Genomic DNA, 25,842 nt, shown 5'->3' with positions numbered 1-25,842 from the left:
ATATAATTTAAAAACAGCCTCTCGAAGGGTTAACATACTTTACAATCTCCTCATTATGTTGCTTCCTTTTTACCTTTGGTTCGATCTCGGGGATGAAGAGGGACTTTTCTAGGAATCTGCACCCATAAATCTAATAGCTTACCTCAGCTTGCTTAAAAAAAAGTTACAAAAAACCCATTTCGTGTTGTATTTCTTTTGATAAATATTTAGTACTAGCTGAAAATACCTATTCTTCGCATGGGGGCTGTATTTGTAAGTCAACGCCTGTGAGAGTATCATCATTCATCTCAGCGACCGCAGAAACTATGGATTTGACACTAATAGCGGTCATTTTGGATTATTTTTACATGTCTCGGAACTCCCCCCCCCCCCGCAGGCGACCCCCGGCCGCATGCAATAGTAGCTGAATTTGAAAGTCATCGCTAATGGAAGTGTCACCATTGATCTCAGCGATCGCGAAAGCTATGAATTTGACCTAATATAGGTAATTTTCTACTACTTTTACATGTTCCGGTAAACTCCCTCTCCCCCGAGACCCTTCTGGTTCGAATTTTGGAAACACACACACACACACACACACACACAAACACTTCATCTTTGTCTGGGGCCTGGACCAAGGTACCCGTGACCAAAATTTGGTAACTCCCGATCCACTCGTTCTGGTCCCCAGGACGCACACAGACAAACAAACTCTTAATTTTATTTATATTAGATTGGCTTACAGATGTAACATGAATTTTAAAACAAACTTGCACTCATAACAGCTTCGACATTTAATATTGAACACTTGCTTTAAATTTTTTTTTTTTTTCGTAAAGTAACATTCTGTAATTTGTTTTTACTAGAGAATGGTCGGAAATAAACCACTGCTTAATAGGAACGTGAAAATACTTTACTTAGGTGGTTTCAATCTTATTAATATGGATACCATTATTGGATAAATTTAGTTTACACATAATGTTAGGCGCAGTAATTGTTAACACCGAATATTTAGAGAATTACAAGTACATGTAATGCTTACTTTAAGTGTAATATATATTATTGTTTACATATAAGAACTATTTTATTTTCTCTTTACAGGAGGAAAACCCGCGTGCTGCGTTAACGTTATATTGGGAACCTCTTAGACGTTCAGTAAGTGTTAATAATTTCAGTAAATATAGGGTTACAACAGATCAGTAATACGCTAGCATTTTAATTTCAGGGAAACAACATTGATGTAAGATAAGAAAGCCCAAGGACAAATTAATAATTTTGAATAAAATTGAAAATTCATGTAATGTACCGACTAAAATGTCAATAGTCATCATACCATTGCATTTTCGTTCAATTGTCAAACATTTAGAACAATATGATTATACATTTCTAGTAATTAACGGAGACTGGAAAATTGCAAAATGTATTCAATATAAATTGTTCTTGCGTAGTCGAGTGGTTAGAGCGTATGGTATCTGATGTATGGGAAGTGATTACAAAATTGTCGATATTGAAATTGCGTATTGGGTAAATTAAGGAGCTATGTATTGGATCAGTTATGAAACTACTTGAATTAAAGATGCAAACCCATCTAAAAAGCGAGAGATACTGGTAGTAGGAACCCATTACTCTGCCTTTTATACCAGATCAAAATTATCGAATGCCGAACATTCTTTAAAAAATGACTAAATTTTCATAAAATCCTGAACTTCTTTATATATATATGTATGTATTTTGTAAAACTAACCATGAATGATAGTGTTCTCCGTTGAAGAAAAATTTACTTAATAAAGTTGTGGATATTTAGGGAAATCAATGCCAGAATTTCAGTTTGAACCCTAATTATATTTTTTAACAAGTATTTATATAAAATTCTTCACAAGTTAAGTGTTTGAAAAAAAATATTTTACAACAATTATGTGTATATTAATGAGTGATTTCTTTAATTTGTGTATTGAGCATTTCTTAAAAAACTCTTGTTCAGTTGCTGCATTACGACTTAGAATTTCAAAATAAAATTGACAGATTCAAGAACTCCACTAAATGTTCCAATGCTATTATTAATTTTGAAAGAAATCGCTCCGCTGTTCGACAAAAAATTAAATTGTTATCTTCACCAGAAATGCTTATCAGACCAGGGCAAATTATGAGTTCAAGTCATATATGTACAGTATATAATATGTTTAATTACGTACATGAGGCAAAGTGTTTACAGTGGGAGAACTTGAAAAAGTCATGGAATGCAGCTTATTCGTATAATTCTTGGAAAAGTCAGGGAATTTCTAATTATGAAGTTTTTCTTGTCAGAACCCATTTCTCTTTTTGTCGTACCCGGCAATTTGAAAAGGGATATTTATAAAATAATTAGTTTTGCAAATTTTTTTCATCAGCATACACATTATATATAGGTATAGTAAATACCTGATCGGGAAAAATATATTTGCTTCTTTACAGTATATATAGACCTGGAAATTCGTTAATCGTGCCCTGGAGAACCTTAGAAAAGTCAGGGAATTCGTACTCGCCAAATAAATAGAAACTCTGCATTTTCTCGAAATTTACGCAGTCCCATATAATTTTCTTCAGTACGATGAGATCTATAGATTGGTATGCGTCTCGTCTTTGCACACTTAAAACTTTAAAAAGAAAAAAAAGTAGAATTTTATTAACCCTGAACTTGATCTCAGGGGAGAGCTGAAAATTAGCTCTTTATACACTTGTACAGGAACTATAACCAACTGTAAGTGAGGACTTAGTTTCTGCCTTTATAATTATTAATAGGGGTCTGCGTGGATATAAAAGATCGCATCCGTTCCATATCTGCAGATAATGACAACAAATATATAAAACTTGTTTGTTCTATGACAAGATACGATTTCAAAAATAGTTTCTACTATAGCAGTTGTAAATATCTTCTTCATAGTTTCGAGATTCCAATGATATAATGTCTATAAAATTCAAGCTGAACATTCAATACTGTCTTTTTCTATTGTAAGTTAACTACGCTGAACAACTGTAATAAAATTGATGCAAACAGAAATACGAAATTAAGAGAAAACTCGTCTACTTGCTTAAGATAACTCTCAAATGTAGATTTCTGACAAGGAAATTGTGAAGCTAGTAATAATATCTCTGTCAATTACTTTTAGAGCAAATTATTTTTCTTTGTTTTGCTAACTAATAAGATAAAGGTTCTTTGCTCAGAACGCAAAGGTAAAATGGAGATGAAAGATATTTCAAAAAGAAGAATGAATCCCTCCAAGAAATTGTCATAATAATAGATTAGCACTAAATATTTATTATAAGGTTTATTATAGAGTAAAGCAAAAGAAATTGAGACCCAATTTTGTTTTGGCAAATATTTGTCCCGAAAGAGAAATCGTATTTGATTATAAGTGTTTAGAAGAAACATTCACTAAAATTCTTGTGTTTTCACGAACATCTGCCATCCCCATAGGAACTAAAGATATATCCACAAGAAGCTATAAATGGATGTCAGCGGGTATCTGAATCCGCACAGACCTGTAATTATTAACATTTCAAGTGTACCTGTGTAGTTTTGGGTTGAGGCACAGCCTTTTAGATGTTCAATCGCATCATGGTGGAATATATTGTCCGTCTGTGATGAAGAGTACTCAATACTGGAGTGTAAACTAAGAATCGAATCATTGATTGTAGGTTCTCAGTCTGTTTAAATCTTCGGTTGATTTCTCACGGAATATTACGAGAAATAAAGACAAACATGGATTGAAGAGAATAGGAAACTGATAATGGAGTGATAAAGAGGTTTTAATTTCATTACTTGCTCTTTAACGTACATAAAGATAGGAACGGCTGTTCTTGCGATAGGAACCAAGGAACCTAAAACTATCGGCAAAGGTTAATATGAAAATGCACTTACATTGTGTTCCTTGTGGCAGCTAAAGTAAACCTCGAAGGCTCCGCCTCTTCTTGACTTAGGGCGCGGTGGCTCAGTGGTAGAGTTCACCTCTGATGCATGGGGTTCTTAGTTCAATCCCAGCTTGCGCCAAGTGAACTTAGTGATGGACAAACACTGTGCGCGTGGGTTCTCCCATTTCCTCCCACTTTCTTCATTCCATCATTTCATTCATTTCTCATCATCACTGTCTCCTTTAGCCTAGCCAATATAACCATGGAACGTAAAACTTAAAGATTTCATTTCATTTTTTCTTCTTGACTTAACGTAACTTATGTACCTTGCAGGCGAATGGCAAGTCTAGAGCTAAAGTATAGACTTCAAGTGTGTGTTGAGTGAACGTAGGTGGTCCTTCTATAAAACTGCGAAATGCAATCCCCATGCCTTTCGTATTTCCTTGTTTGGAAGTTCCACGTGTATGTCTGATACAATAAAACAACTTTTGTACTTTTTTCAGTAAATCGGATTAGATTTTGGAAATATCAATTCAGACAGTTAGTATTTTGTACCCAAGGCAACCTTGAGTTGTTTACATAATTTTTTACAAAAATTTAATTATTTACAATAATTTCCGGGTTTTTAAATTTGGTGTACTACAATACTTTGAAAAAGAGGAGTGAATTCCAATTAGGAAAGTCACATGAAGTGCTGATAGGAGAGGATGAATTGACTACATAGCACTAAACTAATTTTGTCTGAACAGTTGAGTTATTTCGGTTTAAAACTTACAATATAGTACAATTCATGCATTAGTTGAATTTTATGATATGCTATATCATCTGTTCCAATGTATTATTAGGTACGAATAGAAGGTGTCGTAGAGAAAGTGAGCGAGGATGATTCTGATACTTACTTCCATTCCCGACCGAGAGCCAGTCAGATCGGGGCATGTGTGAGCGAACAGAGTTCTGTGATTTCTGGCAGAAATGTGCTTCTAGACAAAGAAAGGGAGCTAAAAGAAAAACATTCAGATGGTAGTGAAATTCCACGCCCCAAAAACTGGTGAGTAGTTTTATTTATTCCTCTATATTTGATTTACAATTGTTTAGCTTAAAAGAAATCAGTGATAATGAGTTTTGAAAAAATACGTCCTTCATTTATTTTGGCAAATGTTTATTAAGTACACACTGTATTTACTTAATGTTTAATAGGTTAACATTAAACAGAGTTGATTCATTTGTTTTCTCCTAATTGTTCTAATTGCAATTAATGATTTTCTGTGATATTTTCCATAATTAGAAGCTTTGCTTTGTTATAATTAAATATAAACTAATTATTTATATTTATACGATTGTACAGTTATCCTGTATCACATAGTGTCTGATGAAGCCAAAGAGTTAGTTGGCGAAACTGTAACACATGTTGTATTTTAATGAAAATATATAGTTTTGCTCAGCAAATATTTTATATTTAATGATTTTTCTCTTTCTTCGTAAATTTGACAAGTCCGAACTACAATTTTGAGGATCTATATCTCGGAAACCATAGGTCTGCACTTGAAAATATTTCACATTGTACTAACCAAGTGAACGAGTTTTGTAGATTGCGCAACATATATACTAGATATTTTTTTAGACTTCCAAACTATGGTATGCTTAAGCATCAGAAGTCTTATAGAACGGCTATGTCCGTGCGTCTGTCTGTCGACAGGTATCAGAGTAAAAACGGTGAGCGATATCGATAAGCGGATTTTTGGAATCGATTCAGCGTCACAAGAATAGGTTCCATCACACTGGAAGTGTACGCATGCTCATTGTTGAAATCAGTCATATTTGTCGACTGTTGTGCTGGTGAGTTAATTGTTGTACTATCACATCGCTCACTTCGAGCATCTATTCACGTGGTTGACCCAAGTGTGATGGTCTGACGGGTGTCTTGACCGTCGTTCAACCACTGTTGATAACAACATTTCACAAGTGCGGTTGTTACAAATATACTGGTACCACCCTTTTGTGCCTTCACAATTTGCCGTCAGTCTAAGTCACTCACATCACCTTGTTTGCCCATGGACGTCTACTGCGTTTAATAGCGGTGCATCCCTTCTTCGCTACCTGCTCATGACGTGCGAAGCACGCGTTGTCGGTCTTTCCAAGATCAGTCCATTCCATGCCAAGTGTTCCTAATTCAATTATCATTCAGTGTATAATGATTTCTAGATTTATTTCTTTATACAGAAGGTGTAAGATCCGATTATACAGAAGGTGGTTATATCGTACAGATTTTCAAGAGTACTCACCTTACGAGAAACTTCATCATCGCCGACGGTGTTCTGTCGGACACCCAGTACTGTGGAGTATCGCCAGACATCGAAATTTCCATTGAAGCAAGCTCCGGCGAAGCATGTGAAAGGAAATTCGTTACCATTTTTTCCTGTAGGCTCTTTCCAGAGACCAGCGAAGGTGAGCCGACGTCCACGTTGGAGACGTCTTTTCAACTGGCCAAAATCATTAGATTGACATCAGGGCTCTTTACAGGAATATCTTGAAACGAATTAGCACGAATTCTTGATTCCCACTTCACGTCCTAATAAAAATTCAGATATGTTCTGGCTATACAACATAAAATCTTGCTCATATGGATCCTCACCTGGTTGTCGCCCGCATGGCACAATTGTGAAATGCTGATATGAAAGATATGTGTCATATGCATTCCTGGAAGTGTCTTGCATTTACTTTTATGATTTTATGAGCCTTACGTATTACCGACTTCCCCATATAACTGAATTCCACAACATCCAAGCGGAAAACTTGCTCAGTAGTGGCGAACGAAGTTGCAGCATCCCATGGCATCGCTGTCACGGTATATCAGTGCCCGAATATGATCAATTGTGACGACTGTCTTCTATTTGGACCTTGTCAAGTGCATTTCACACGTTTATTGTTCTGCAATGTGGCGCGAGAGCAGGTGGTATACGCGGACCTTGCGGATGCCCTCAACCGGAGCCGCTTACGAATGGCTATGATCACAGTTGAAGGTGCCAAATCAAATCCTATCAGTCAATCGCATGCTGAGTCAGTGGATTTTCCTGGCACGCCAATCGGGAATCCCCTGCAGGAGTCACTTTCCTTGGAGCCCTCTTCTTGGTGCTTTTTCGTGGGCAACTGTTTTGCCACGGACTCCTGGTTTGCGTAAGGGCCACAATAGCTTCTTCAATAGTCCCCGGAGGTAAATTCATTCTCTCAATACTGTTTCACTGGTGTATCCTTCCTTGTTACTGTTTTATTTAGGTGCTATTTGACGACCCTCGCCCAGCTACAATTTCAGACACGCTAGTGCTCGTGATAGCAGGTTATCGTTCTAGCATCACTCCCTAGATGGCAGTGGGGTTTCTAATTCGGTATGATGTAGATTGAACAACCTTCTGCATATTGCGCAAAAATCTGTGACATTGTATTCTACAAAGTTATGTTCATAGAAATGTTGCCACCCATTTGGACTTCCAAGGTAAAGTGGATATGTAATTAATTTAGGTGAACAGAATTGTAATAGAGGTATATACTTTGAAGAAATTGTGAGATTCAGTTAATATGGTACAAATTAAAAAGGAAGTTCAAAACTAAACTTTATAAAAGACCAAAGTATAACATAAATCTTAAATTCTCGGAATACGAAAGCTTCCCTCTTTATTTACAGAAAATAATAATGTCAAAACTGTTGCTCATGTTTTTCAGGGGCGGTTTCAGGGTGATTCCTCACGCAATTGAATTTTGGCAAGGACAGACCAATCGCATTCACGACAGGATCCGATTTAGACGTCGTAAAGAAGGAGAGGTACTAGATAGCACATGCGTACATGAAGGCGAAGATGGCTGGGTATATGAGAGACTTGCTCCCTAATGAATGCAGATATTAATTGCGTATATGTCTTCCACGTAAAGTAGTTTTATTAGGGGTGTCAGGTTGGCTGTAGGTGGTTTAAGGGTGCACACTTATAGGGAAAACTTATCGAGAGCATCTTTGTAGTGTGAAAATATCTGAAGCTACAATGCGATTATCTATACAACACTTCTTGTACGTTAGCGAAGCCAGACATCCCTGCGTTCTAGACTTCTAAGCTTGATGCTTTTAGATTTGGTATGCTTACGGAACTGCTGAATCTGCTTGTCAATACCTCTCTCTCTCATATCAGTGTCTGATAAGAAAACATTTTGTTTTTTCTTGGACACAATAGTTTTGCGTTTGACAAGCAAAGAAAACGACTGCGAAATACGACTTAAAAATAAATAAATAAATATATATGGGATCAGTCGGTATTAGTCTTCGCAACATTTTGCGTACAACGGCACAATGAAAAAAAAAAGTAATTTTTAGCTGCAATGCCGATTATCAAAAACTAAATCACAAATTTTGCGTTGTGTTGACGCAAACCGTTACGGAATGTATATCAAAAGCAGTAACAGAAAAAGCTTTAGAGTTTTAACGTCCCTGTTATAAGGGTAAACCTTTACGTTAATGTGAGATCCTATACAGGATTTCCTTCGAGCACCAAAGAGAGAACACGAGCCACAAGGGGGCCCATCACAAGAAAAACTGAATAATATTTAGAATATGTAACAAGAGTTTTAATGCATTCCTCGCAATTGACGTGGTTTTTGGAATAATATCTAGGAGTAAAAAAGTTTTCTGTAAATATATACATACACGAGAGCTGTTAAGTAATCTTGACTACCTACGAATAATATTTTGTCTGATGCTTAGTATTTCGTATACATCACAATTACAGGCTTTCCAATGCTAATGAAATAAAATATAGGAAATCACGACGAAAAAATATAGGAGGTTTAGTGAAGCTGTGAAAAAGGAACATTTTAATTATCTAATAGATAGAAATTAAAAAAAAAATCAATCTTGTCCGAGCATCTTTCATCACTCTAGCAGCTACTTCCATTTCCTTCTGTACTGTTTCGTCTATTTCATTTAATTTCTTCAGAGACGATTCACTCTTTGAAACTTCCTTTGAATATAGCTTCTTGCTTCGTATTTCTTAACGCACTTTCTTCTCTGGAAATCTTTGCCACTGCGGCCTCTTTGGATCTGCACTCTTCTAAGTAATCTTATACTTTCTCCAGGTGTTCTGCATAGCATCTATTAATTGCTTTTTGACAGGTAGGTTTTCAACTTTTCCTCCATACATTCTAATGCTGTCCTGTACAGTCCTCTGAGCCTTTATACTCTCATGTGCAAGATGGGATCGATCACTTCCTAAAATGTGTTTTTCTCTGAGAAACCACGTTCTATATCAGCACTACCATGAAAGCTTTGACCACTTTAGATATCAATGGATATTTAATTGTTCCATATGCATTTCTTGTATCACATATTCTTGCCCAGTATTGATCCACAGGCAAGTATCCGACATAACCACACACAGTTTTTTCCTCAAACCAAGAATCTTCGATAAGAACCACCAAGAATCCATAAACCAAGAATCTTATGGCTCCACAGAATAAAATTTCCATTCGTCCATGAAGACATCGATGTTCTTACAATCTGCAAATGCATGCTTCATTTCTTTTGCCAAATTGCGTGCGAAAGATAAACAAGTAATCTCCTTTTTGAATAATGGAGGTAGACACTGCATATACTTCAACAATGGTTTCGATATTGGTAATTTCTTAAGCTGTTTTGAAACCACACAAATGTAGAATCGCTTCACATCCTCCTTGAATTCCCTCTTTGTAGGTCTGAGCAGTTAGCTATTACAGTTTACGCTTTCATTCCACCTTCAGGTTTCCGCAGGTGGTATTCGCAGTTTTTGAAATCAACTGCAGATAAATCAGTACCCTCCTTCTCCACCAACACATCTGGCTTCACAAACCTCAATAATAGCATTCTGACTAGCTCTGATAACTTTGACTAGACTAAGTGAATTAGCGGGTCTCTGCATTGAAAGAAACACAAAAATTTATGAAAAATAACTGATGTACAAATGATGAAATGCAGTTTAGCTTCAAAAAATTTCTTTCAGAAACTGCTTCTGTAAGGATTATTTTCTAACATGTTTTATCTTTTGCTCTCCATTACTGTGGAGACAAAAGGCCTTCCACCCATCCACACCTTATTTCCTTATGTTATTTTTACAAGTGGAAGTAGTAATGCCACAAAAATATAGGAAGTTTCGTTAAAATGTAGTAAATATAGGAGTTTATAGGAAGAAACGCAAATATATAGGAAAAATAGGAAATATTGGAGAGCCTGCAATTAAGTTTATTGAAAAGATTTCTCAAATTTACTATGATTCCCACCCTTGACTCAAGAAAAATATGAATTTACACATATATTTTCTGTACCTGCTTTAGGAGTTGTTACTTTCAGCAAATGTTTTGTAACTTTCACCGAAGCTTTATCAGATAGGGAGGGGAAGAAGTATGGAATCGGGATTTAATTCTTCCAGCTATTATACAGGGTGTTTCAAAACAACAGCGACAACGTTTGAGAGGTGATTCTTGACACCAAGAGAAGACAAAAAGTATAGATCAGCCTAGGTGTAAATATGCTTCCTTTCGGTGCTATAACCAACTGAGAATTTGTCGGAAAAAATGCAAAACATCCATAACTCGAGTACAAAATGTAGGATTTAAGTCGGGTAAAAGGGTATATGTCCATTATTTTTGATTGTAAATGCTACTAATGCACAATTGGATGTGCGGGGGGGTGTATGGACCTCCAAAGAAATTGGAGAATTCCTTGGATATTTTCTCATACGTTTGGTGAGAAAAATAAATGCCGATAAAGTATAATATCTTAAGGAGTAAATATCATAGTGCATTGTTCAAGTTAGAAGAAAACCGTTAGAATTTGACAGATAGAAAGATAGAGATATTTGGTGGTAGACGTGTTAATCTCATTGTAAACATGCGTAGAGTACGTCGTCTTAGTGTACTTCTTTGTGACTGAATGAATAAGGCAGGTTTCTGATGCGCGTCGTCCCGTGTTCAATCCCGTGTGGAAATACCTGCCCCGATATAAACCTAGAGTTGTTCTGATCCCATTTTTAACAGTAACTTCTGTCTCATATAACCTTGTAGGTGAAGAGGGACATTAAATTTCAATTAATCAATAATAATTTGTTTCACTCGGAATAAGCACTTGGAGGAAGAGCTATGGATCTGGTAGATAAATTGGTCCAGTAAATACTGTGTGTGACATAAGAATACAAAAATAAATAAATAAATAATCTGGAAACTTCGTGTTCTAGTATAAAAATTTATGAATAAATTATGTTTGTTGAAGTTATGAATCTCATGAAATATGAGCTTCACCATTTACGAAATTCGGATACTTTCTTTCACTACTGGAACTACATAACCGCTCACACTTTATGCACCTCCTAAAGGTATTAATTTGACAACAAATTCACATGATGTTACAATATACAATTGCATCTGAGAGTTTGCTTACGTAATGGAAATTGTATTGTACTTCGGGAATGCTGGCAACGTACACTTAATTAAATTAATAGCACTATTATTTTCCGTCCTTGATGATGTTGAATGTAATGTTTAAATGTCTATGGATGTGAACTGTTTGAAATGAAAGTGAAATGTCCTGTTTGTAAGTCTTACGTTTATGTTCTTTAGACAAAGGAAAACGGATTATCAGCAAAAATAAACCGTTATGAAATAACTTGCGCAATAGGAATGTTAAATAAAAATAAAAAACGGGAGAACCCCGAGAAAACCTACTAACACGATGTTGTCCACCTGAAACTCACGTTACCTGAGATCAAACCAAACCCCTCGCACTAAAGTTGAGCGTTCTGCACTAAACAACTTGCTCCCCGATGGATGTGAAATTTGTACGGAAAAGGAAGAAAGATGAGTCTTTACAAAAATATTTTGAATATGTCTATCTCTGATTTGGGTGTACTTTATCATTCCTAAATCTTTAAAACATATATTAGTATCTGAATGCCTTTCATTCTATCCTTGGGACTGCTTTGCCTTAATTAAAAATAAAACCTGACTAAGACAATACCTCCTTTTAAATCTCGAGCAATCATAAACTAATGAGTAGAGCAACCCACATTATGCTTTATTGTTAATTTCAATCATTGTTTTACATTAATCATGCATAATGTATAATATTTACTTTACATTAAATATTCTAAATATCTTGATCTATTTATTAATACTTTATGCAACCAGTTTCTTTCATATTTAATGAACTTTCTACTTAATGCACTGTAAAGAGATACGCTTTACTCGAGTCAGTTTCTTATCACTTGTGTGCGCCTTAGAGGTGCATATATACAGAAAGGGAAGGTAAAAGATGCCACCAAAAAGTACAGAAAGTGCTCAAGTTCAAGAGGTACACATAACAATAGTGTAGAGTTCTTGTGTACTATTCATTGTTGGTGGAAAGTTTTCTTCTTCTTTTCCTTTTTCCTTTTCTCCACATGAAAGGATTCCTCCGAGATAAAAATAATCTTTTCATTGTTGCATTGTTATGTTCTCAATGATTTTTGCATTGTAAATATTGGTTTTAAAAAATATTAATACAGTATGTTAGATCTGCAGTTAAACAGAATTTTCCAAGAATTGTGCTATATATTTTAAATTATGCTTTATTTTCTAAAATTATGCTTTTAAAATTAGTTTCCTCTGGACTCTTAGACAACCACAACTATGTTCAAGGTACCAACCATATGTGTAAATTGCTGTTATGATTTTGGGTTGCTCTATTAATGAGGCAAGGATATGTCGGTTTAATGGCAGTACCATCCATATGTAATTTGGTGACGTACAACCAAGATCCTGCAAATGGTGCTATCGCAGTGCTGACAGAAACTTCGATGAGGACACCATTCTGTGGTCGGCGAATATGGAAACTGAAAGAACCAATGCTGAGTGGCATTGTCTGAGAAAACACAACTATTGGCAACTGAGAAAACTAAAGTTTGCTGTTCGGAGGAAACAGCCTAGTTTTCTTAAATCTGGCGTTCACCTTGTACCATAAGAGTAGTATATTTGTACCATAATAGTATATTCGAAACATTTAAATGTAAAAAGTGTACACTCTGTTTTTTTTTTTTATTTTTTTTATTTCAGAGTGAACATGCATCGCTTTCCAGAACTCACCAATATGGATTTGTCCTATGGTGAAGCAAGAGGAAATATCAGAAAAGCACGACACAGTTATCAACTAAGACATCCTAATAGACGTGTCCCTCATCATTCTACTTTCTCAAAGATTGAAAGATCCTGATTTTCTTAGTCTCTGCCTGATGTTCGAAAGTACGTTACAGGGCACAGAACAACAACATCTGTGGAGTTTGAAGAAGTGTTGCACCAGGTGGCAGATAGTCCATCTACAAATAAGCGCCAAATTGGACACTTCATTGGCACATCCTATGCAAATGTGTGGAGAGTTGTGCGTGAGCAACAGCTTTACCCATATCATCCGCAAAAATCTTAGCAGTAACACCAGCTGACTACATCCTAAGAATGGAGTTTGCCCATTGGTATTTGGAGCAGTGTAATCAATATCTAGAGTCCTTTTCGCTTATTCTGTTTACAAATGAAACCATGTTTTCGCGGGAAAATGTATACAACTACCGGAATTCGCATGTATGGGACCAAGAAAACCCATAGTATGTACTAGTTTATGAAAGACATCAGCATAAATTCAGTGTCAATGTTTGGGCTGGTATTATAAACAGTCAAACAATTGGACCATATCTTTCGCCTTTACACCTCAATGCAGACATTTACAGACGATTTTTGATAGACCCGCTACCGAAATTGTTGGAAGACGTTCCATTAGTTATCCGCCAACAAATGTACTTCCAACATGATGGAACACCTACACAATTCGCGCAACTTATTCGTGCACATATAAATGAAACATTTGTAAAGCGATAGATTGGACGTGAAAGTTCTATTGCTTGGACGCCACGATTTACAGATTTCATCCCCTCGACTTTTTTCTGTGGGGACATGTAAAACATTATGTGTACCAACCATATGTACACTCAAATGAAGAATTGGTCGTTCCTGTTATTGCTGTTTGCGATAGTATTGCAGACTTGCCCGATATTATTATTCCAGTCTGTGCATCATTAATTCACCGATGTCACGTCTTAGAAAGTAAAAATGTGCAAACAATTCAATAGAGCATTAGGTCAGGAACGTAGACACATCAAGGATAGACTACAATACAAAATGCAAGAAGAAAGACATTAGGGCAACTGGTGGAATGTTTGTAATGTATAGAAAAGTAACAAAGAAAATCCAGTTACTACCATATAAAATAAAATAATAATAATAATAAAAATGTTAATTATACCAGAGCAAAATATCTTTTAGTCAGATATAACACTAATAGTAATAATAATAATAATTGAAGTTTAAAAAAGCTGTGGACTTTCACGTAATACATCTTTTACTGTTTTCATAAATTGGTAACTCACTTGAACGGTATGTCTATTGGAATGTGTTCGTCTTCCAAAAGTTTGTTCTGCACGTACACGAAGTAGATTATTCATGAATGTATATCTCTTCTTTTACATTATGATAATTTATGTCTAATTCAAACAATGTACTGTACTGTGATTTTTAGTGCTTATAACATTGTACTTGATTACTGTTTTATTTTTCTCATTATTTAAAGTAAAATCTGAACCTTACTCAGATCCTGGGTTTGCATCTCAGATACACATACAAGGGATCGAACCCAGAACCACGCGCATGAAAAGCACCTGCCTTATTTATTCAGTCACGAAGGAATACACTGAGAAGAAGTCCACACATGTCTATGTCTATGAGTGACATGTCTTCCACCAAATCTCTCTCTCTCTCTTTCAATCTGTCGAATTCTAACCGTTTTCTTCTAACTTGAACAATGTTTTATGATATTACTCGTTGAAATATTGTAGCTAATTGCTGTTTATTTTGATCATCCAACTTTCGATAAAATACCCTAGGAATTCTTCAATTGGGGGGGGGGGGTATCCCTGTGCCGCCCCTGCACCACATCCAATTTTGTATTAATGGAATCTACAACCAAAAATAATGGACATTCCCTTTTACCCGACTTCGATCCGACATTTTATTCTCGAGTTATAGCTGTTTTTGCATTTTTTTCAACAAATTTTCGGCTGATCATAGCGCCGAAAGGAGGCGTATTTACACTCAGATTGGTCCATACTTTTTGTCTTCTCTTGGTATCAGGAATCACCACCCAAACGTTGTCGGTGTTGTTTTGAAACACCTTGTATAATCAAAATTAACTCCAGCATGGATATATGGAAAGTAAAATATTGTGTAATTAATGAAACGCTCATAGACATACATTTAAGCTTAAATACATGATGGTACGTTTAAGACACAATGGTTCAATGTCTGAGCGTAGCACGGAAAATAAGAATAAGAAAATTCGAAAACCCTAAAGAGCAGCACTGATGCGATTCAAAAGTTGAGGCATTAGCCCCTACTCGTTGAATAAAAACGTGAGATGTGAATTGCTTTATTTTCTGTAACGTTACTTTATGATATTAATAAAGTAATGCAGAAGTTGAATGACCTAACTGTAGATTTACAGTTAATATAGTTAATCAATCTGCCAGGAAATTATTTCTTTGTTAAGTTGTATTCGTCATGTCTTCAAATAATTAATTTCAAAGATGTTAAAGAAACTTAAAAATATTTTAAGAACTGTGGAAGTCTTAAACAGTGTGTTTTAGACTGTAATACAGAGATAATAAAAGTCACTAACAATATTTAAGAAGAGATTCTGATATGATCTTAATTGGTTAATGTCACGTCCTCTAAAGTTGATCAAAGCAAACTTCCAACTTACGTAACTGCTGCATCACACTAGCTGAGTTGTTTTTAGTAAATCTTATTTCAGCAGCAGAACATGTGACTTAATTTTGGTTTTATTCCAATAATTATTATTTTAATATATATATATATATATATATATATATATATATATATATATATATATATATATATATATATATTCAGTAGAGTACGAACAAAACAATCTGACACCTCTAGTAACTACTCATTAAGTTTTGGTTAAAAGTAATTAGTAGGGAATCCATAAATTACCCTCTGGTTACATTTTACCATTACGACAAAACTTATTTCCTGAATATAAATATAATAGTACGAGAACATAATCAATGTAATGAAAAATATCTGTCAGAACATGATTGTACTTACTAAATACATATATGTATATTTTAGAAATAATATGCGTTTTACGGTAATATAATACAAAATATTTATTTACATTGTTGTTTTATTTAACAAACATACTTATAGAAGCATCTTCATCACCTGAAAGTTATCTCTACGATTTCACGATGAATACCTGTAAAAAGAGAATAATATATATATAAAACACATTTAATAACAACGTATACACTACCAGTTCGAAAGCATGATACACTAAAAGCTGAATATTTCCAATTCTCTTACGTAAAAATGGGTCTCACTGATTATGTATGGAATTATAATGTGGTCTGAGGAAGTTGGTATTTCTAGCAGATGGTAGGGAATGTTTAACCTTTTTCAAATACAGTATACTCCCTAAAACTCGGCCACACTCTGGCAGGGCGAAAAAAAAAAAAAAAAAAAAAAAAAAAAAAAAAACCGCAGACCCGTTGAAGCAGAATGCAGTGCGGAAAACAACAGGACATTAAACATTTTTTTAAAGCCATTTTTTTGCAGAGTCGGCTACTTCATTTTCATTAGACAACTTTGTGCCTTCATAAAGTAGGTATTTTTCCTTTGTTTATGGGTATTTGGGCAATTTATTCTCTGTTGTATTCTCAAACAACCAATACATACAAGTACAGTCCTGTATTTTCTGAGGAAACGCTCGTACTTATTCTTTTTTAACCTTATTCTCGATAACCCAGTATTTTCACAAACTTGCCACCCTTCGGTCCACATTAAGCCGAGTTTTCGGGACTATACTGTATAAAATCTTTATTAAGTCTGTCACTCATGTAAGATCCGTTTGTTTGCCAGTAATAAAAGTGACGGTCGTGGCAGTTTCAAAATGAGTGACAGAAGACCGTATTTAAATAAGGTTAGTTATTCCATATCTAATTTATAGTCAACCTATCACTTCCTTACACTTTCAATGAAACTAACTTGAAAATTAAGTTGCAGGTTCTCTACAAAAGATGGTTACAATGGTATTGTTTTATTTTTTCTTTTAATTTAAGTCTCACGATTACGCACCGAGGCAACGGGAGACATGATGAACGAAATGGTGAAATGAAGGAAGTGGGAGAAAACTGGGGAACCAGGAGAAAACCCACGCACATAATGTTTGTCCACCACAAAGCCTACCGATAGGAGCTCACTCACCAGAAGAGAGTGCTCTACCAGTGAGAATGAGTTTAAATTATGTAATTGGCAGAACTTGTAATTATAACTATCAAACTCTTGCTGTAATGTTATAAAAGCAAAGGAAAGTAACAAGTATTTTAAACATTTCTCACAAAGAAATAATTTTAAACAGTATAGCAATCGCTACCCATATTTTTCGTATCTCGAGATCAGTTGGAGATATCAAATTGCTATAAAGGACATTATGCTCTTTAAGTCTATTGGAAACCATTTATGTTATTAGATGTGATACGTATGTTTTTTTTTTTTTTTTTTTTTTTTTTTTTTTGAACAAAGCCTTTTGGAAGTCATATTTTCAATTTCATGTATAACTGTTCCTATTGATTCGAAATACGTCATATCATCATCATAGTGTTGGACACTAAGGTAGTTTATTTATTTATTTATTTCATTTCATACTTTCGATATGCCTGTCCGTCTCACTCACGTTTTTATTACTGTTGAAGAAGCCCTCGAAACTAGGGTGTTTATGAGGCTGTACCATTCTTCTTTGTATAATAATAATTGTCGTATTCGAACTTTTCGTGTTAACATGTAACTTTGAAATATGTAACAATATAATGTAGTACCTTTTGAAAAAGTGCAGCATTATGTTGGATTGACAGCACATAATGTAGTCGTATTACAAACTATGTCAAACAAATTTCTCCTGTCGATGTTTGCTTCGCATGAAATTTCAGCTTCACACACACACACACAAAGCTAGTACTTCTTTCAACGGTATTCTTTGATTTGTATAAAATTTTGAAATCTACTATATTATGGTCTACTGATATTAAATTAATACTAATAACAATTCGGTAAGCAAACTATCATATGTTTCTTCGCTATAATTCAGGCCGAGAAATTTAGTCTCATGAAAAATCAGAGAAATCAATACTAGACTCCTGTTGTCAATAATAGCCGGGCAGCTCTCACACCTAACAGCAAGAAGAAAATAAGAATTTTGGTTTTTACTCTGTTTTAATTTTAAAGAATTTCAATTACATTATTATAAATTTTTTATATATATATTTCAATTCCAAGGAGAGACTACTTAAAAATATTAAATTACGGAAAATGGGAATGCTAACGTTATCTACTATTTATACTACTTACGGATTCAAGTTTGCTGGTGGCCAACTGCCATATTATTAGGAGCAAGCAGTACGACTTATAAGATTGTACTGTTAGTCGTTTGTCCGTTACTCCACACAATAACTTTTGAATGAAAGCGAATTTTTGAATTCAGTTTTCTAACGTACCATCAACAGCTAGAGCGATTATCTAGGCCTAGTTCGTCAATGGAGTTAATCCGTGAACATCACGGGTGAACATTGGCGTCAGCAGCACATAAACTTTTTTTTTTTTGGGAGGGGGGCAGACCACCGGGGTGACTAGGGTGTATGGAATACTCCCAGGAAAGCGGGGTCTTCCTCCGGAATTTTTTTATAGTCTTCGCACACTGGATTTTAAAGCATTTTTTTTACTTAAAAAGCAAATAAAAACTTAATTTTTGTATGTTTTATTTTAACCTTTGATAGTCTAGTTTTTTTGGAAATGTGGTACTAAAAAAATATACTTTACAGTTTTTGTTTATTGAAACATTACTAAAAGTCAACCTCGTTTTACAATTATAATTAAACTTAAATGATACCAAGCGTATGTCAAAAACAAAATAATGATAAAAGGTAGTATGAAATGAATACTCAGGAACAATAGAGCTTTGAAAACAGGTTTTAGGCCTACAAGTAATTAATGTAAATGAGGCTCAACAATGTATAATTTTAAAAAATAGTTGAAAATTATGTCTTTTTTTGCTGAACTAAACTCGCTTTGCTGCTTGCTATCTAAATAAAAACCGTTCACCTTCGTAGGACCAAAAACTTTTTTTTTAATTGGAAACACTTTTGTGCTACTTTTTTCATATCCACTTTGTCTAACATTGTTCTGTGAACGTAGCAAACTGCTACATAGTTGAGCGTCTTTAAGATACTTGGAAGTATTACGGGGGGACGAAAGCCGTTTTACAAATATTGCGGGGGGACACGTCCCCGGTGGGACTGACGTGCGGGTAATGATAAATTCAAAAATCCATGACACTTCTTAACTTCCATGCAACCTGCACAGTAGCAAAGAGTTATTGGTTGCCTATAGTAGTAATTGCAGCACCTGATCTCACTTTGGACTTTGACCCCGACCTTTGTGACGTCATAGGTCAAAGGTCAATGACCTTGGCCCGGGGTCAATGACCTAGGGGTACTTAGGACCACCCCTCTAAATTTTGGCAGGGGTACATAGGACCACCCCACTTAAATTTTGGAAATTGCCAAATCTAAAAATTTGGTATGGTAGCCTAGGACCATAGTATGTACTCCCATGCGCAAAAAAAATTGCGCGTATACTGTAACTCAAGATTTTTCGCATTTATTCCATTTTCCTTATGTTTATGGGTAAAATTCAGTTATTAGTATGTGGAGATAATAGAAAGCAATTCATCTAAGGAGATATTTCCAAAAAATATAATAAAATAATAAAAATATAAGCAAAAAACAAAATTATGCTCGGTTTTGTGTATACTGGCAACGATGATTTCTAGGGATTTTTTCAGTAGCAGATCACAATTGCGGAGGGAATTCAGTAGGGGAATCGAGAAGTTGGATCAGGGAACTGGATAGTGGACTAATATGTTGCATTTATTGGTTAAAACCTAGTGTGTAGATTGCCTGCCAAATATAAATTAGCTTCTGTAACTAAGATGTCGTACGAAAATATATAATTAAACAGAAAAACTCTTGTCTTAAGGTTCGAAGCGATACGCACCATGGTTATGAAGATTATTTCTTTAAAAAAAGAGCCAACACAACGTAGCCTCCGTGGTTAGGTGGATAGAGTGGCGGAGTCGTAGTTATTTTATTATTTTGACACCACATCGAATCCCATCCCATCCCTTTTTTTTTTTTTTTTTTTTTACAAAACATTATAGGAAGTGTTTAATTTTGATGTTAATAAGAACCGAAACAATATAATAAGGAAATAATTTATTGGTAGTATCCTTTAATCGACGTATTTATTCAGTATTAGAATACGTGTACTATTGGAAACAGTTATTGTTTTTAGTTTATAGTCTTGCATGTTACTTCCCGTTCTTGAACAGCAGACAACTCACTTCGGGTTTGTGTGTCAGGAAGAACATACGCGACCTTGACAGTCTGCCCACTTTCTGTTCTGCCCAAGTTCTGCCCACTTGACAGTCTTACCCCTTGTTACATCGACCTGATGTTAAATGATCGTTTATGTGTGTGTGTGTGTGTGCTTGTTTTTTGCTTTTTAGAGTATTGACTTTCTCTCTCTTTTTTTTCTCATATCCACAAGTGCAAGAATGCTTTCGTTGAACGTAACTAAATTATACAAATCTATGTATACGGAACACGAATATTTCCAAATATAGAATGAATATGAACGATAATCATACCATATTTCTACATTATATAGTAGCGTGAAAAACTGATATTAAAGTGATATAACAAACAGGCATAAGCTTTTTTTTCTAGCATGGCAACACATTAAACGTAACTCATTAAATTTTGGGAATTACAAATTATCACCTTACGTGTCGTTGTATTCCTATTCTTTTTCACGTTCAAGCGGCGAAAGAAGAAATTGTAGTAATAGTGATAAAAATCGAATTCGAGATTTCAATGAATTCAAGTTTCACGCCCCCACATATCGAAAAAGTGATTTTGATGTCTGTCCATCTGTTCGTTTGTTGGTTCGTCACGATTTTACATGCATTCAAATAGAGGCCATACTGTTCGACGTATCTGGACCTAATTCTAGACATGAAGTTTTTATAACACTTTATCGTTTCGAATTCTATATTCTCCGACACATAAAAATAAGGGTAGTTTCCTGAAGAATGAAAATTTAAAATAATTAAATTGTTTCAAAAATAGCTGTAAAGATTTTGCTTATTTATTTTTTACAAATATAGTTTGAATCATTGCTCTGAAAAAATACGTAAGGTGTAATTTACTGTATGGGATGCGTTTTTTCGAACAATTTTCTCAATCACATTTTATAAATAAATGTATCACTAATAACCTAACAATATGACACAACTCGTTCGTCCTGTAAACATTCAGAAGGGTAGTTTAGCCTACTCTTCGACGATTTTCCCATTAGCGCCGACCCAATTTTGTTCATATTTCATAAATAAATGTCACATAAATAACCTAACGATACGGCATAATTCCATCATCCTAAAAAGCTAGAAGTGGTATAATACTTTTCGGAGTAAGATTTACCCTACGATTTTGTGGAGAACGACTCAGGCAATTTTGTTCGTATTTCATAAATAGCATAACTCGTTTGTCCTGAAAAGATACACAAGGGATATTTTATTCTTGGGGATGACTTTTTTGACGATTTCTCAGAAAGTACTCAGACGCTTTTGCTCATAGTTCACATACAATTATTTCCTTAATAATTCTAATATATGGTATAAGTTATTTCTAACAGAAATATGACCAATAGGTACTTTACTTTTGGACATAAGTTGCTTCGAACAAAGTTTTCCAAAACACATTATTTTATTCGCTTTTCCCAAATAAGTGTTTCAGTAATAGCTGCAGCCTAACACGAGTCAGTTTAAGAAATTCGAACGAGAAAATTCAGTGCGTTTCATCCGTACCCATTCTTAAATATATTTTTAAATGTTACACCTAATCACAATTTTCCTAACAAAATCAAAACTTCTATTTAAATGTTGTTAGATATTTGCGTGTGAGATTGTCCAACCGATGACTGTCAATTCCAAAGGTAAGAAAGTGAAACATCCAATTTTTTTTCTACCAGGTTAATCAGTGGTCTCTAGGTAAACCTATCCCACTAGGAAGTGATTGAGATACCAAAAAATGATGTAATCGCTGGGAGACATGTTAGGAGAATACATTGGGTGAGAGACTTTAATTCATGAATAGTCTGCACCTTCGTTGGTGTATTGAAGTGCGTAGGTGGTGTGTGTTTAGCACATCGGGTTCCTTTGTTGTTAGTCCCAGCTTTCTAGACCGGATGCAGTTATACCCGGTAGAAAATACAAAAAAAAAAAAAATTCTATTACTATTAAAGTAAATAATTACACTCATTCCCTTAATGTGATACTTGTTTGTTTAATTGTATACAGAGAGCTGATCCGTGGAAAAATCGTTCATAATAATAAATAAAATAAACTCGACAAATATTCTTGTAAATAATAGGTAAAAGTTTGTGTCACACTGTTCATTTTGCTGGGCACGCCAGTGTGCCACGTTATCCGGTTGTGGCACACTGGAATATAGGGTATGGCTTTCTAATTTTTCCCAACTATTTTAACTGCTTCAATTGAAATGAATTTATAATAATAAGAGAGTGAATTTAGTCTTCTTACCCTTCGATTTAGAAATAAGGTCCGCTAGAATTGTATATATAAAAAAATAATAATACTCAGAATTTTATAGAGTGGTTTGTTTTATTCGAAATGACATACTTCCTGCAACTGTTTGGGTTGGAATTATTTGAAATCAAATCTTTACGTTTTACGACCCACGGTTATACCGGCTAGGCTAAAGGACACGGTGATGATGAGAAATGAATGCAATGGTGGAATGAAAAAAGTGGGAGAAAACGGAAGAACCCCGAGAAAACCCATGCACATGGTGTTTCTCCACCACAAAATTCACTTGGTGCGAGCTGGGGTCGAACCAAGGATCCCATGCACCAAAGGTGAACGCTTTATCACTGAGCCACCGCGGCCCCTCTGAAATTATTTATAGGAGAGAGTGACTACTTTTATGAAAACTTGATATCGAACACATTTGTTTAAAAATACCAGCTTTTTGTAAAATATTGCTTAATATTCAGGAAAACCTAAGTCAATAAAATAATAATAATAATAATAATAATAATAATAATAATAATAATAATAATAATAATAATTATTATTATTATTATTATTATTATTATTATTAGTATTAGTATTATTATTATTAGTATCTTAAATTAAAAACTCTCTGGACCTAGTGCATTGGCACAATTCCACGAATCAAAAAGAATGTGTTTACTTATCATATAAGTGTAGAAGGACTTAATCCCTGTTGCTTTCAATATAAAAAGAAAGTGTCCAACTGTCAAATGATATGCTACATAAAATGCCCTATGCAACATAATGTAGTATAGAGTCATCATTCCAGGTTGTCTAAAGAACACTTTCGTTTTAGCAAGAAAGGAAGAAAATAGAAAATACTGAGTTTTAACCTAGTAGAAAGTTTGCAGATTTAAGGGAAAATGCACAGAGTTGTTGGATATAAAATGTAGTTCGGATTAATGGAGTAAGACACCGTAAATATTTTATTGTTTGAAATATACTAGGAGTGACCAAGCCATTACATATGGAAATATCGAAAGAGATACGTTAATGGTGTTAGTTGCAAACTTTTTTAGAAATGAAAAAATTAAGAAAATCTCTAAAACTCTGATATCACAGATCCAAATTGACTGACTGGTAAGTAAAACTGCTAAATCTGAGTAAAGCAAAAAAAGAAAGTATTAATGACCTGTGTTAGTTTCAGACATATCATTCTCATATCAAAACTACGATAGAAGTAAATTATGAATAAAGGTGAATTCACAGTTCTGGAATACCAACAAATGATTTTGCTAGATGTAACTTTTCAGAAAACTTTTTTATAAGGCTTTAGATTTATTATTATTATTATTTTTTGTTTGTTCGTTTATTAGCTTCCCCATGCCGTAAACGTCGCCAACTCCTAGTGGCTCACTTGCCGGTACATGGCGATCGTCGATATAGCGACGCGTCGAAGGATTGCCGCTAACGTGCCACTAGTGGCAGGGATTCGTCGAGTCGAAGCAGATATCTAGAATCGGGGGTATTGAAGTTACCACAACGTAAGAACGAGGACTTCATTTTGGTCCGCGCTCGTTTGATTTGTCACGGAGAATCGTAAAGGGACCAACAGGAACTATCGCCAGTCATGTGCATGCGGTTATTATTATATATTATTTTTCCCTGACGAATTGTTACTATAAGGACAATATTTGAGCTCCGGGGGTCAAGAGTAACTCCTGCCTTTACATCATGAAGTGAAAAATCTTGAGGTGGGTGCGTATAATTGTATGAATTTAGTTGGCAACTGTCGCCGATCACTAGCAAGTGAATATGGGAGAACTATGAAAAAAGTAAATAGACGCTTGCCATTTTGTTATAAAATTACATGACGAGTGCATTTGATTTGATTCCGAACAGTTGTATTCAAATATACACGGTTAAAGAAGCACTCTGATTAGAAATATTAAAAAGACTTCAACGATTTATCACTCTACAAGCTGTGTCTTCATAATCGCCTCCGTGACGAATTCGGAAGAACACGCAATTAGTAACCCTAAGGTTGATGGTTCACGCCCAGCTCAGGGCACTTTCGTTTTATTTTTTTTAAATGTTTTTAGACTCATCTTGATGCAAAGAAATTACGCATATAGGCGATTTAACGTATTTTAGGGGAATAATTTTGTGGTTCGCTGGCGTTCCGTCGCTTCTCTGCCGGTGGTGGTATAATTGTCAAAACGGAAGTGGGACCAATTTTTGGCTGCGGGACCGCCAATTTTTGGGGACATCTCACTAGTTGCCTATCGGTGGTCCACCGACGCTTACGGCATGGGATTGTCCCCTCACGAGTGAAGCAGATTGTAATCGACCAAGAGTGTTTTGGAAAAATGGGAAACATCTTCCGACTTCGACTTCTGAATAATCCGTTTAGGATCAAGTCGAATCAAGGCTGCGCCACGGGAAGGTAGAACAAGTGAGGCAATCGTTCCAAGCACTACGCTCGACAGCTTCCGTCTCATTCACGACTTAGACTCTTCAGGAAAAGTAACAAGTTTATTACTTGTAATTTATTCTTTGAGTCAAAGTATTTTGCAATAAACCATCGTTTTGTAAGATATTTTTACGATTGTATACTATTAATTTCGAAAATTGTACTCATAATATAATTTCCCATCATGGATTTGAAAAAAATCAAAGTTGGAGCAAAGAAAGATCTCCGATCCACATGTCTCTTCATGTTTGATATGGAAGTCTCATCTTCATTATTGACCCTTAATTTATTTTAGTTCTAGGAAACGCGAATCGACGGGATGGCTCTAAGTGAAAACATTCATTTAGATGGTTAAGTAATCAGGAAATTCCTTCTGTTATTTCACGAAACACAACAAATCTTGAGGAAAAAAAAAAAAACAATTTTGCTTACCAGGGGGAGGGAGTAAATCATCTGCTTACGTTTGCTTAACTAGGAAGAAGGCAAGGGCGCCGATCCTGGGGGGCCGAGCCCGCTCAAAGCTCATGTAGGCCTCCTTTGTATTTATGAATATACAATATTTGGCATTATTTGAATGTAATTTGTCTTAAAATCCTCATATATATATCTTCTGCATTTGAATGCCCCCCTCCCCCCCAAATTTAAAGAGAAATTGGCGTCCTTGGAAGATCTAGTGAAATGAATAAAAATGTGATAACGTAATACT

The 25,842-nt window shown here is 35.0% G+C and overlaps 2 protein-coding genes across 7 annotated transcripts in view; one reads left to right on the top strand and one right to left on the bottom strand.

Annotated features, from left to right (window-relative positions):
• Positions 1-15,826, top strand: part of sgll (sugarlethal) — a 29,096-nt gene extending 13,270 nt beyond the window's left edge. Inside the window, exons 4-6 of the mRNA XM_081741485.1 lie at positions 1,081-1,134; positions 4,713-4,915; positions 7,585-15,826. Of these exons, the coding sequence (XP_081597611.1) occupies positions 1,081-1,134; positions 4,713-4,915; positions 7,585-7,750 (423 nt within the window). The 3' untranslated portion in view covers positions 7,751-15,826. The remainder of the gene's footprint in view (positions 1-1,080; positions 1,135-4,712; positions 4,916-7,584) is intronic.
• Positions 15,827-16,084: 258 nt separating this feature from the next.
• Positions 16,085-25,842, bottom strand: part of LOC145672151 (histidine protein methyltransferase 1 homolog) — a 55,878-nt gene continuing 46,120 nt past the window's right edge. For all 6 annotated transcript variants that reach the window (XM_081741484.1, XM_081741482.1, XM_081741480.1 and 3 more), the window contains one exon: positions 16,085-16,234. In XM_081741484.1, coding sequence (XP_081597610.1) covers positions 16,197-16,234 — 38 coding nt within the window. In that variant the 3' untranslated portion in view covers positions 16,085-16,196. The remainder of the gene's footprint in view (positions 16,235-25,842) is intronic.

The sequence above is a fragment of the Thermobia domestica genome, chromosome 15, assembly GCF_964235325.1.
Source record: "Thermobia domestica chromosome 15, izTheDome1.hap1.1, whole genome shotgun sequence".
Classification (NCBI taxonomy): domain Eukaryota; kingdom Metazoa; phylum Arthropoda; class Insecta; order Zygentoma; family Lepismatidae; genus Thermobia; species Thermobia domestica.
Note: the sequence above shows the minus strand (reverse complement) of the source record. Positions and strands in the feature narration are given on the sequence as shown.